Source organism: Heterodontus francisci, chromosome 24 (assembly GCF_036365525.1).
Source record: "Heterodontus francisci isolate sHetFra1 chromosome 24, sHetFra1.hap1, whole genome shotgun sequence".
Taxonomy (NCBI): Eukaryota; Metazoa; Chordata; class Chondrichthyes; order Heterodontiformes; family Heterodontidae; genus Heterodontus; species Heterodontus francisci.
The window spans coordinates 61162696-61177275 of NC_090394.1; the positions used below are offsets into that span (position 1 = coordinate 61162696).

General features: G+C 45.3%; 1 protein-coding gene across 7 annotated transcripts in view; it reads left to right on the forward strand.

The window, feature by feature from the left end:
• LOC137383451 (ubinuclein-1-like) overlaps nt 1-14580 on the forward strand; it is a 98265-nt gene that overhangs the window by 70185 nt on the left and 13500 nt on the right. For all 7 annotated transcript variants that reach the window (XM_068056362.1, XM_068056367.1, XM_068056364.1 and 4 more), the window contains one exon: nt 289-1533. In XM_068056362.1, coding sequence (XP_067912463.1) covers nt 289-1533 — 1245 coding nt within the window. The remainder of the gene's footprint in view (nt 1-288; nt 1534-14580) is intronic.

Below are 14580 nucleotides of genomic sequence, written 5' to 3' on the forward strand. Positions count from 1 at the left end.
CTAATCCACCAACACAAGTCACATGCTAAACCAAGCTCTTGCATGGGCAAACCTCTTTTTTTTTTCATGTACTGCAATATCCAATCTCTAGCAAATGGCGAATAAAGTACCGTTTCTTCTCTACAAGTTTAAAATAATGCTCCGTTTTAGAAATAAATACAATTAAAGGGAGTAAATAGTAAAAAGAAAAATAGTTTGACAAAATACATTTACAGAATGAGGAATGCAATGCAATATAAATCTGACTTTAAAAGGTTTCAACATTAATAAACTTTTCCTCTTTTGCAGGATCAGATGCTCAAGACTGAACGAAAATTGCAGCAAACAAGTACCCCAATTCATTACAGTAACACTGGCTCCATTGTGCAGGGATCATGCACCCCACCTATAACCCCAATAAATGTGCCAGTTTCCTGCAGTGCTGCTCAGAGTTCAAGTAATACGACAACTCCTCAGTCTTTCAGTTTAGACGATTCACTTGATGAAGATCTACCCAATAACCAGCCTTCTCTGGAAGATGTGTCTGTCGCATTAGCTGCTCTCAATGATGCTACAGGAGGCACCAAGAGCTTCAGTCCTTTAGTATCAAATTCATCGAGTGACAAAATAACAGTGGCGGTGTCATCAGAAGAAAGGAAACATGTACAGAAAGTTCCAACTCCCTCTTCTGCTCCATCACCTGCTGCTCAGTCACATTCACCTCTCAATCTTTTAGCTGAGCAGGCATTAGCTTTGGGACAATTGTCTCAGGAAAGGACTTCAGAAAGTACCACTAATCTTATCACTGCCTTTAAAAACCATTCTTCAGCAAACAGCAAAAGTTTCACGGAGACTCTCCAAAACAAGCCGAAGCATCTTGGTTTACAACGTACATCGCAGCCCCAAGTTCAAAGCCAGGTGTCGACGCAGGCTTCAAAACAGTACCATCAGACCACCTCACACCAGAAAAATTTCATGTCATCACCATCTTTTAGCATAAGCAAACTGCATAGCAGTTCTCAGACTAAAGCTGCAAGTCAGTTGCAACAACGGCCATTAATTCAGCATCTGAAAACCTCAACAAAGACTCAGAGTTTCCATTCTGTCTCCTCATCTTTAGCAAGTAATATACAGACTTCTCCCAGTCCTCAAAGAACGCTTGGCGCTTCAATAACTTCTGTCAGTTGTACAACAAAATATAACTCTCCGAGCTCTGCAAATCAGACCTTCAAATCTCCGATGACTGTTGTCACGGCAACAAAACACTCTACCCCTTCCAGTAGCCCTATTCAGAACATATCCAGTGTTCAAACGTCTGTGTCCAGTAGTACTCATTTAAATAGGCAGTCTTCATCTCCAGGACAAGCATTAAATCGGCTGTCATCTAATATAAATGTGAAGAAGCCTTCCATTTCTCAGAAACTAACTCTAGTGGCCCCTCCAGGTGGTAGCAATGGAGATTCAAGTAGTGGGACACAAGGTGTTGCTAAACTGCTAACTTCTTCTCTTAAATCCTCAGCTGTTAATAGTTCCACAGCTACAGGAGCAATGCTGGTGAGTGTAAACAGAAAGGTGTGCGCTTATTTTTCTGAAGTGTCTGCGTATTTTCAGGAATCAGAGAATAGGCAATACTTCACTGTTTTATTCTCGCATTCAAGTCCTATTTTGCTGATATTTTTCCTTAATTCAGGTCATTCGCTAGCCTGTAAGGATCCACCAATTGTCCCAGTGTACAGTTACACCTGCTTTCCATAAGACCATATTCAGTGGTTGGATGAGATTAACCCCTACAGAAGTTTTGTGCTTATATTTGCTAATTTAGATTTTAGGTTCAGAGATACAGCACTGAAACAGGCCCTTCGGCCCACTGAGTCTGTGCCGACCATTAACCACCCATTTATACTAATCCTACACTAAGCCCATATTCCTACCACATCCTCACCTGTCCCTATATTCCCCTACCACCTACCTATACTAGGGGCAATTTATAATGGCCAATTTACCTATCAACCGGCAAGTCTTTTGGCTGTGGGAGGAAACCAGAACACCCGGCGGAAACCCACGCAGACACAGGGAGAACCCAGAATTGAACCCGGGTCGCTGGAGCTGTGAGGCTGTGGTGCTAACCACTGTGCCGCCCCAATATTTTCTGCACTTTTGCCATTTAATGCTATTGCTATAGAGTCGTACAGCATAGAAACAGGCCCTTCGGCCCACCGTGTCCATGCCGGCGGTAATGTCTATCTATACTAATCCCATCTGCCTGCATTAATTCCATATCCCTCTATGCCTTGCTCATTCAGTACCTGTCCAGATGCCTCTTAAATGTCGCTACTGTTCCTGCCTCCACCACCTCCTCAGGCAGCTCATTCCAGATACCCACTATTCTTTGTGTGAAAAATTTACCCCTTTGATCCCCTTTAAACCTCCTCCCTCTCACCTTAATTCTATGCCTTCTAGTTTTAGTCACCCCTACCATGGGAAACAGACTCTGGCTATCTACCCTATCTATGCCTGTCATACCTCTATCATGTCTCCTCTCCACCTCCTTTGCTCCAGGGAAAACAGACCCAGCCTATCAATCTCTTTATAACTCAAGCCCTCCAAACCAGGCAACATCCTTGTGAATCTTTTCTGCACCCTCTCTAGCTTAATCACATCTTTCCTGTAGTGCTGCGACCAGAACTGCACACAGTACTCCAAATGCGGCCTAACCAACGTTATGTACAACTGTAACATGACGTCCCAACTCTTGCCTTCATCGGCCAAGGCATTGAGTACAAGCATGCCATACGCCGCCTTCACCACCCTGTCTACCTGTGTTGCCACTTTCAGGGAACTATGTACTTGCACCCCAAGGTCTCTCTGCTCAAGAACACTCCCCAGGGCCCTGCCATTCACTGTATATGTCCTGCCCTGGTTTAACTTCCCAAAATGCATCACTTCACACTTGTCTGCATTAAATTCCATTTGCCACTCCTTTGCCCACTTTCCCAGTTGATCTATATCCTGTTGTAACCTTAGACAACTTTCTTCACTCTCCACTATACCACCAATTTTGGTGTCATCTGCAAAGGGAATGTACCCCTTACATTCACATCCAAGTCATTAATATATATGACAAACAACAGAGGGCCCAGCACCGATCACTGCGGCACACCACTGGTCCCCGGCCTCCAATCTGAAAAACAGCCCTCCACTACCACCCTCTGCCTCCTATCACCAAGCCAATTTTGTATCCAATTTGCTCGCTCACCCTGGATCCCATGTGTTCGAACCTTCTGGACCAGCCTACCATGTGGGACCTTGTCAAAGGCCTGGCTAAAGTCCATGTAGACAACATCCATCGCCCATCGTCAATCCTCTTGGTCACCTCCTCGGAAAAACTCAATCAAATTCGTGAGACATGATTTCCCACGCACAAAGCCATGCTGACTATCCCTAATCAGACCATGCCTTTCCAGACGCATATAAATCCTGTCTCTCAGAATCCCTTCCAATAACTTTCCCACCACTGATGTAAGACTCACCGGCCTGTAGTTCCCTGGCTTAACCCTGCTGCCATTCTTAAATAAAGGCACAACATTAGCTGTCCTCCAGTCTTCCGGTACCTCACCCGTGGCTAACGATGATACAAAAATCTCTGCCAGGGCACCAGCAATCTCCTCCCTTGCTTCCCATAGCATCCTAGGATACACCTGGTCAGGCCCTGGGGATTTATCCACCTTAATGCGCTTCAAAGCCTCCAACACCACCTCCTTTTATAATGTTGATATGCTCCAGGATATCGGTGTTCCCTCCCTTGAACTCACTAGTTTCCATGACCTTCTTCACGGTAAATACGGATGAGAAATATTCATTTAAGACTTCGCCCATTTCCCGTGGCTCCACACATAGATTGCCACACTGATCCTTAAGAGGACCTACTCTCTCCCTAGCTACCCTTTTACTCTTAATATACTTATAGAATCTTTTAGGATTATCCTTTATCTTCTCTGCCAGGGAAATCTCATGGCCACTTTTCGCCCTCCTAATTTCCTTAAGTGTAGTCCTACATCCCCTATACTCCTCGAGGGACTCGTTCGATCCCAGCTGCCTATACCTGACATATGCCTCCTTCTTTGTCCTGACCAGACCCTCAATATCCCTCATCAACCAAGGTTCCCTAAACTTGCCAGTCTTGCCCTTCCATCTAACAGGAACATGCCGGCCCTGAACTCTTCCTATCTCACTTTTTTTAAAACCTTCCACTTGCCAGACGTCCCTTTTTACCTGTAAACAGCCTCTCCCATTCAACTTTTGAGAGTTCCTGTCTGATGCCATCGAAATTAACCTTCCCCCAATTTAGGACTTCAACCTGAGGACCTATCCTTTTCCATAACTATCTTGAAGCTAATACAGTTATGGTCACTGGTTCCAAAGTGCTCCACCACTGACACATCAACCACCTGCCCAGCCTCATTTCCTAAGATGAGGTCGAGTGTAGCCCCTTCTCTAGTAGGGCCATCCACATACTGCTTCAGAAAACTATCCTGGACACACTTAACAAATTCTTCCCCATCTGATTCCTTAGCATTAAGGCAGTCTCAGTCAATATTAGGGAAGTTAAAATCACCTACTATTACAACCCTATAATTCCTACACCTATCTGTGATTTCCCTACATATATGCTCCTCCACTTCCCTCTGACTATTGGGGCCTATAGTATAATCCCATCAAAGTGATCATCCCTTTATCATTTCTAAATTCTACCCATATTCCCCCCGGGATATCTTCTCTAAGTACTGCCGTGATGTCCTCCCTAATCAATAGTGCAACTCCCCCTCCTCTCTTACCTCCACCTCTGTCACGCCGGAAGGATCGGTACCCCGGAACATTGAGCTGCCAGTCCTGCACATCCCTCAAACCACGTTTCCGTAATAGCTATAATATCACAATCCCATGTACTGATCCATGCTCTGAGTTCATCTGCCTTACCTGTAAGGCTTCTTGCATTAAAGTAAATGCAGTTTAACCTACCAGACCTTCCACGCTCCCTGTCCTGCCCCTGCCCGGCTTGCCTACTGGGCTTTCTTGCTTTAACCTCTACATTTGCCTCAACTATCTCATCTGAGAGACTACTACTTTGGGTCCTGCTCCCCTGCAAGACTAGTTTAAACCCTCCCAAATAGTACCAGCAAACCTCCCCGCAAGGATATTGGTCCCTCTCCAGTTTAGATGCAACCCATCCTTCTTGTACAGGTCACCTCTGCACCAGAAGAGATCCCAATGATCCAAGTAGCTGAAGCCCTCCCGCCTACACCAGCTCTTCAGCCACGCATTCATTTGCTTAATCCTCCTATTCCTACCCTCACTAGCATGTGGCACAGGGAGTAATCCTGAGATTACAACCCAAGAGGTCCTGCTTTTTAACCTTCTGCCTAACTCCCTATATTCACTTTGCAGGACCTCATCTCTCTTCCTGCCTATATCGTTAGTACCAATATGGACCACGATCTCTGGCTGCTCACCCTCCCCTTTCAGAATGTCCTGCAGCCCCTTCGAGACATCCTTGACCCTAGCACCAGGGAGACAACATACCATCCTGGAGTCTCGTTTGTGGCAACAGAAACGCCTATCTGCACCCCTTACGATAGAATCCCTTATCACTATAGCTCGTCCAACCCTTTTCCTCCCCTGCTATGCAGCAGAGCCCTCCGTGGTGCCACGAGCTTGGCATGTTTTCAGTCATTTAATCATTACCAAGCTAAATTGAGATAACCATTTTGAATCACTTTACCTCAGTTCTCTATCTGTATACAACGTCTGACATGATGCTTGACTCAATGCAAAGAAAAAACACTCTTGGTCTTGTGTGGCATGGATTCGGTAGTGGTGTTTCAATTCGATTTTAAAATTCTCATCTGTGTTTTCAAATCCCTCCATGGCCTTATCCCTTGCTATCTCTGTGACCTCCTCCAGCCCTCCAACCCTCAGATATCTGTGCTCTTCCAATTCTGGCCTCTTGCACATCCCCGATTTTAATCACCCCACTGTAGGGGCCATGTCTTCAGCTGCTGAGGCCCTAAGCTCTGGAATTTGTTAATGGTGCAATGAAAATGCGTGTTATTGATCTACCTGAATGAGGCTCAGATACACGTTTAGGATTTTTGTCACATAAAAGTAATAATTAGCTTTGACTTTCAGAATGTTGTTGAATCATGTAAACTAATTAAGCTAAAAAGATACAGAAACTGGTTAGCAGCAAGGTTTTCCTTGGAAACTATTCCTTTTAAAAAGTGCATTTCACAATGAAAAATTAACCTAATATTAGTCCTATAGTCTTGGCCAGTTTTTGGGTTGAGATAAATGAAAAGATACCAAGGAGAATATTGAAATAGATTACCCTCCCAAGTTACATTCTATTCCAGTTCCAAAGAAGGGTCACTGACCCGAAACATTAACTCTGCTTCTCTCTCCACAGATGCTGCCAGACCTGCTGAGTATTTCCAGCATTTCTTGTTTTTATTTCAGATTTCCAGCATCCGCAGTATTTTGCTTTTACATTCTATTTTCTTTTACTCATGCTGGTCTCAACATTTCAGAAGGGTATTCCCTAAACTATGCATTGATAAAGGGTTCTGTAACCAAATGGAGGTTTAGTCTAAAGTTCTTACCTTGGTGAGCTGATTTCCAACCCTTTTTTATTCTTATGATGTGGACAACACTGACAAGGCCACATCTATTGGCCATCCCTAGTTACCCTGAGAAGGTGGTGTTGGGCTTTCATCTTGAATAGTGATTGTGCAACTGAGGGGCTTGTCAGGCCACTTCAGAAAGTATTCACCTATGTAGTATGGTCACATGAAGGGGTTGCAGGTTTCTTCCTGAAGGACGTTGGACCTGGTTGGGTTTGTATAACAAGCAATCAGCTTTCATGGTCACATTTTCCTGGTTCTAGCCTATTACCTGATTTTTTTTTTTAATTCGTTCATGGGGTGTGGTCGTCACTAAGCCCATCTCTAATTGCCCTTAAACAGAGTGGTTTGCTAGGCCATTTCAGAGGGCATTTTAAGAGTCAACCATGTTGCTGTGAGTCTGGAGTCACATGTAGGCCAGACCAGGTAAGGATGGCAGATTTCCTTCCCTAAAGGACATTAGTGAACCAGATGGGTTTTTACAACAATCGACAATGGTTTCATGATCACAATTAGACTGTCTTTTAATACCAGATTTTTATTAATTGAATACAAATTTCACCATCTGCCATGGTGGGATTTGAACCCATGTCCCCGGATTATCCTCTGGATTACTCGTCCAGTGATATTACTACTATGCCACCACCTCCCCCCTCTTGATGGCAGGTTGTGAAGTCAAGTTCAAGAGATTTAAACTGAAGACCATGTGTTTGACCTTGGGCATGATTGGAACCTTTAGGAATCCTGCTTATAATAAGTAAGGTTCCTCAGGCTTCCCTACTTTAAAAATGCTTCACTTTTCTTGTCTTTTCCACAACAACACTGTTGAATTAGCTCACCTGGGCAGTCTTTCCTAACCCCACACTTTCCCCCTGCTGATGATGGTGAAACAGCTTTCTGTATCCAATGTTTTGAGATAAAATTCATGGTGCTGTGAGAAAATTGCAATGAATTCAAGCATCATTGGCAAAATAGGTGAAAACCTTATCCTCTAACCTTAACCAGTGGTTTTGCACTGGTGTGCTGACTTGGGTTACATTAGAGTGCTATCTTGGAAGTTTGGTAACTGAGGATAATTAAGGGTTAATTTTATCTTAAATCTAATCTGTCTTCTATTTAGCAGATTGACTTAATAGTTGCTGTTAGGGTTGGAGAAGGTGAGTTTTAGACCAGCTTTAAACAGGGTTGACTCAGGCTCTGCTTGCAGCTGCACCTTGTTAATTAGAGAATTGGCTTAAACCAGTTTTCAGAGGCTAGAGTCAGTCAGTATAAAAGTGAGCCATCTTACAGTGCTGACTTGGGTTGCATTAGAGTACTATAGTGGAAGTTTGGTAACTGAGGAAGTTCGGTGAGGAGGGAGCGAGGATCTCCTTTCATTTCCTACCTGTCCTCAGTGAGGGGATCCAAGAGCTTCCAAAGAGCACAGCTAGCTGGGAGAAGACTCGGAGGGCGGAGTTCCAGACCGGTGAGTATAAAAAACTTACCTCTGGTTAAAAAAAAACTGAAAGTGACGTCACAGGAAAGCTGTGACCTGATTGGCTGGTAGGAAATTTTTACTGAATTTGAAAATAAAACATTGATAAAAATTGATTAAGACCCTAATTAACTAATAAGTAAAGTAACTAAACCAAAGGGAGGAGATTACTGTATTTAGTTAGCATTTAATATTTATAGTAGGAATCTAGCACTAGGGACCATATAGTTAATTATAACAATTTAGTAGGGATTTAATAAGTATTTTAAATTAATGTATTAATTAGTGCTAGAAATGTCAGTTAGAGGGGTGAGGTGCTTCACCTGTGAGATGTGGGAGGTCCGTGACGCTTCCAGCGTTCCGGACAACTACATCTGCAGGAAGTGCACCCAGTTGCAGCTCCTCACAGACCGCATGGATCGGTTGGAGCGGCAACTGGATGCACTTAGGAGCATGCAGGTGGCAGAAAGCGTCATAGACAGGAGTTTGAGACGTGGTTACACCCAAGGTGCAGGCAGATAGATGGGTGACCACTGGAAGGGGCAGGCAGTCAGTGCAGGAATCCCCTGTGGCTATCCCCCTCTCTATACCGTTTTGGATACTGTTGGGGGGGATGGCCTATCGGGGGAAAACAGCAGCAGCCAGAGCAGTGGCACCACGGCTGGCACTGTTGTTCAGGGAGGGACAAAGCGCAGAAGAGCAATAGTTATAGGGGACTCTATAGTCGGGCACAGATAGGCGCTTCTGTGGATGTGAAAGAGACTCCAGGGTGGTATGTTGCCTCCCTGGTGCCAGGGTCAAGGATGTCTCTGAACGGACGGGACATTCTGAAGGGGGAGGGTGAACAGCCAGAGGTTGTGGTACACGTCGGTACTAGCGACATGAAGGGACCTGTACAAGAAGGACGGGTTGCATCTAAACTGGAGGGGCACAAGTATCCTGGCTGCGAGGTTTGCTAGTGTCACTCGGGAGGGTTTAAACTAGTGTGGCAGGGGGGTGGGAACCAAAGCAGTAGGACAGCAAGTGAAATAAATGAGGGGGAACTTGTAAATAAGGCCAGTAAGACTAAGAGAAAGAGCAGGCAGGGAGATGTTGCGGAGCACAGCGGGACTGGTGGTCTGAAGTGCATTTGTTTCAATGCACGAAGTATAACAGGTAAGGCAGATGAACTTAGAGCTTGGATTAGTACTTGGAACTATGATGTTGCTATTACAGAGACTTGGTTGAGGGAAGGACAGGATTGGCAGCTAAATGTTCCCGGATTTAGAAGCTTCTGGCAGGATAGAGGGGGGTGTAAAAGGGGTGGGGGAGTTGCATTACTGGTTAAGGAGAATATCACAGCTGTACTGCGGGAGGACACCTTGGAGGGGTCATGCAGTGAGGCTATATGGGTGTAGCTCAGGAATAGGAAGGGTGCAGTCATGATGGGGGTTTTCTACAGGCCTCCCAACAGCGGGAGGTAGAGGAGCAGATATGTAGACAGATTTTGGAAAGATGTAAAGGTAACAGGGTTGTAGTGGTGGGTGATTTTAACTTCCCCTATATTGACTGGGACTCACTTAGTGCTAGGGGCTTGGATGGGGCAGAATATGTAAGGAGCATCCAGGAGGGCTTCTTGAAACAGTATGTAGATAGTCCAACTAGGGGTGGGGCCGTACTGGACCTGGTATTGGGGAATGAGCCCGGCCAGGTGGTCGAAGTTTCAGTAGGGGAGCATTTCGGAGCAGTGACCATAATTCCATAAGTTTTAAGGTACTTGTGGATAAGGATGAGTAGTCCTCGGGTGAAGGTGCTAAATTGGGGGAAGGCTAATTATAACAATATTAGGCAGGAACTGAAGAATTTAGATTGGGGGCGGCTGTTTGAGGGTAAATCAACATCTGACATGTGGGAGTCTCTCAAACGTCAGTTGATTAGAATCCAGGACCAGCATGTTCCTGTGAGGAAGCAGGATAAGTTTGGCAAGTTTCGGGAACCTTGGATAACGCGGGATATTGTGAGCCTAGTCAAAAAGAAAAAGGAAGCATTCGTAAGGGCTGAAAGGCTGGGAACAGACGAAGCCCTTGAGGAATATAAAGACAGTAGGAAGGAACTTAAGCAAGGAGTCAGGAGGGCTAAAAGGGGTCATGAACAGTCGTTGGCAAACCGGATTAAGGAAAATCCCAAGGCTTTTTATACGTATATAAAGAGCAAGAGGGTAACTCGGGAAAGGGTTGGCCCGCTCAAGGACAAAGAAGGGAATCTGTGTGGAGCCAGAGGAAATGGGTGAGGTGCTAAATGAATACTTTGCATCAGTATTCACCAAAGAGAAGGACTTGGTGGATGATGAGCCTAGGGAAGGGAGTGTAGATAGTCTCAGTCATCTCATTATAAAAAAAGAGGAGGTGTTGGGTGTCTTGCAAAGCATTAAGGTAGATAAGTCCCCAGGGCCTGATGGGATCTACCCCTAATACTGAGGGAGGCAAGGGAAGAAATTGCTGGGGCCTTGACAGAAATCTTTGTATCCTCATTGGCTACAGGTGCGATCCCAGAGGACTGGAGAATAGCCAATGTTGTTCCTTTGTTTAAGAAGGGTAGCAAGGATAATCCAGGAAATTATAGGCCGGTGAGCCTTACGTCAGTGGTAGGGAAATTATTAGAGAGGATTATTCGGGACAGGATTTTTTCCCATTTGGAAACAAATGAACTTATTAGCGAGAGGCAGCATGGTTTTGTGAAGGGGAGGTCGTGTCTCACTGATTTGATTGAGTTTTTTGAGGAAGTGACAAAGATGATTGATGAAGGAAGGGCAGTGGATGTTATCTATATGGACTTCAGTAAAGCCTTTGACAAGGTCCCTCATGGCAGACTGGTACAAAAGGTGAAGTCACACGGGATCAGAGGTGAGCTGGCAAGATGGATACAGAACTGGCTCAGTCATAGAAGACAGAGGGTAGCAGTGGAAGGGTGCTTTTCTGAATGGAGGGATGTGACTAGTGGTGTTCCGCAGGGATCCCTGCGGGACCTTTGCTGTTTGTAGTATATATAAATTATTTGGAAGAAAATGTTGCTGGTTTGATTAGTAAGTTTGCGGATGACACAAAGGTTGGTGGAGTTGCGGATAATGATGAGGATTGTCAGCGGATACAGCAGGATATAGATCGGTTGGAGACTTGGGCGGAGAAATGGCAGATGGAGTTTAATCTGGACAAATGTGAGGTAATGCATTTTGGAAGGTCTAATGCAGGTGGGAAGTATACAGTAAATGGCAGAACCCTTGGGCGTATTGACAGGCAGAGAGATCTGGGCGTACAGGTCCACAGGTCACTGAAAGTGGCAATGCAGGTGGATAAGGTAGTCAAGAAGGCATACGGCATGCTTGCCTTCATCGGTCGGGGCATAGAGTATAAAAATTGGCAAGTCATGCTGCAGCTGTACAGAACTTTAGTTAGGCCACACTTAGAATATTGCGTGCAATTCTGGTCGCCACACTACCAGAAGGACAAGGAGGCTTTGGAGAGGGTACGGAAGAGGTTTACCAGGATGTTGCCTGGTCTGGAGGGCATTAGCTATGAGGAGAGAACAAAGAAACAAAAGAACAAAGATAATTACAGCACAGGAACAGGCCCTTCGGCCCTCCAAGCCTGCGCCGATCCAGATCCTCTCTCTAAACATGTCGCCTATTTTCTAAGGTTCTGTATCTCTTTTCTTCCTGCCCATTCATGTATCTGTCTAGATACATCTTAAAAGACTCCATCGTGCCCGCATCTACCACCTCCGCTGGCAATGCGTTCCAGGTGCCCACCACCCTCTGCGTAAAGAACTTTCCACGCATATCCCCCCTAAACTTTTCCCCTTTCACTTTGAACTCGTGTCCTCTAGTAATTGAAACCCCCACTCTGGGAAAAAGCCTCTTGCTATCCACCCTGTCTATACCTCTCATGATTTTGTACACCTCAATCAGGTCCCCCCTCAACCTCCGTCTTTCTAATGAAAATAATCCTAATCTGCTCAACCTCTCTTCATAGCTAGCGCCCTCCATACCAGGCAACATCCTGGTGAACCTCCTCTGCACCCTCTCCAAAGCATCCACATCCTTTTGATAATGTGGCGACCAGAACTGTACGCAGTATTCCAAATGTGGCCGAACCAAAGTCCTATACAACTGTAACATGACCTGCCAACTCTTGTACTCAATGCCCCGTCCGATGAAGGAAAGCATGCCGTATGCCTTCTTGACCACTCTATTGACCTGCGTTGCCACCTTCAGGGAACAGTGGACCTGAACACCCAAATCTCTCTGGACATCAATTTTCCCCAGGACTTTTCCATTTACTGTATAGTTCACTCTTGAATTGGATCTTCCAAAATGCATCACCTCGCATTTGCCCTGATTGAACTCCATCTGCCATTTCTCTGCCCAACTCTCCAATCTATCTATATTCTGCTGTATTCTCTGACAGTCCCCTTCACTATCTGCTACTCCACCAATCTTAGTGTCGTCTGCAAATTTGCTAATCAGTCCACCTATACTTTCCTCCAAATCATTTATGTATATCACAAACAACAGTGGTCCCAGCACGGATCCCTGTGGAACACCACTGGTCACACGTCTCCATTTTGAGAAACTCCCTTCTACTGCTACTCTCTGTCTCCTGTTGCCCAGCCAGTTCTTTATCCATCTAGCTAGTACACCTTGGACCCCAAGCGCCTTCACTTTCTCCATCAGCCTGCCATGGGGAACCTTATCAAACGCCTTACTGAAGTCCATGTATATGACATCGACAGCCCTTCCCTCATCAATCAACTTTGTCACTTCCTCAAAGAATTCTATTAAGTTGGTTAGACATGACCTTCCCTGCACAAAACCATGTTGCCTATCACTGATGAGCCCATTTTCTTCCAAATGGGAATAGATCCTATCCCTCAGTATCTTCTCCAGCAGCTTCCCTACCACTGACGTCAGGCTCACCGGTCTATAATTACCTGGATTATCCCTGCTACCCTTCTTAAACAAGGGGACAACATTAGCAATTCTCCAGTCCTCCGGGACCTCACCCGTGTTTAAGGATGCTGCAAAGATATCTGTTAAGGCCCCAGCTATTTCCTCTCTCGCTTCCCTCAGTAACCTGGGATAGATCCCATCCGGACCTGGGGACTTGTCCACCTTAATGCCCTTTAGAATACCCAACACTTCCTCCCTCCTTATGCCGACTTGACCTAGAGTAATCAAACATCTGTTCCTAACCTCAACATCCGTCATGTCCCTCTCCTCGGTGAATACCGATGCAAAGTACTCGTTTAGAATCTCACCCATTTTCTCTGAGTCCAAGCATAACATTCCTCCTTTGTCCTTTAGTGGGCCAATCCTTTCTCTAGTTACCCTCTTTCTCCTTATATATGAATAAAAGGCTTTGGGATTTTCCTTAACCCTGTTTGCTAAAGATATTTCATGACCCCTTTTAGCCCTCTTAATTCCTCGTTTCAGATTGGTCCTACATTCCCGATATTCTTTCAAAGCTTCGTCTTTCATCAGCCGCCTAGACCTTATGTATGCTTCCTTTTTCCTCTTAGCTAGTCTCTCAATTTCACCTGTCATCCATGGTTCCCTAATCTTGCCATTTCTATCCCTCATTTTCACAGGAACATGTCTCTCCTGCACGCTAATCAACCTCTCTTTAAAAGCCTCCCACATATCACATGTGGATTTACCTTCAAACAGCTGCTCCCAATCTACATTTCCCAGCTCCTGCCGAATTTTGGTGTAGTTGGCCTTCCCCCAATTTAGCACTCTCCCTTTTGGACCACTCTCGTCTTTGTCCATGAGTATTTTAAAGCTTACGGAATTGTGATCACTATTCCCAAAGTAGTCCCCTACTGAAACTTCAACAACCTGGCCGGGCTCATTCCCCAACACCAGGTCCAGTATGGCCCCTTCCCGAGTTGGACTATTTACATACTGCTCTAGAAAACCCTCCTGGATGCTCCTTACAAATTCTGCTCCATCTGGACCTCTAACACTAAGCGAATCCCAGTCAATGTTGGGAAAATTAAAATCTCCTATCACCACCACCCTGTTGCTCCTACATCTTTCCATAATCTGTTTACATATTTGTACCTCTATCTCACGCTCGCTGTTGGGAGGCCTGTAGTACAGCCCCAACATTGTTACCGCACCCTTCCTATTTCTGAGTTCTGTCCATATTGCCTCACTGCTCGAGTCCTCCATAGTGCCCTCCTTCAGCACAGCTGTGATATCCTCTTTGACCAGTAATGCAACTCCTCCACCCCTTTTACCTCCCTCTCTATCCCGCCTGAAGCATCGATATCCTGGGATATTTAGTTGCCAATCATGCCCTTCCCTCAACCAAGTCTCAGTAATAGCAATAACATCATACTCCCAGGTACTAATCCAAGCCCTAAGTTCATCTGCCTTACCTACTACACTTCTTGCATTAAAACAAATGCACC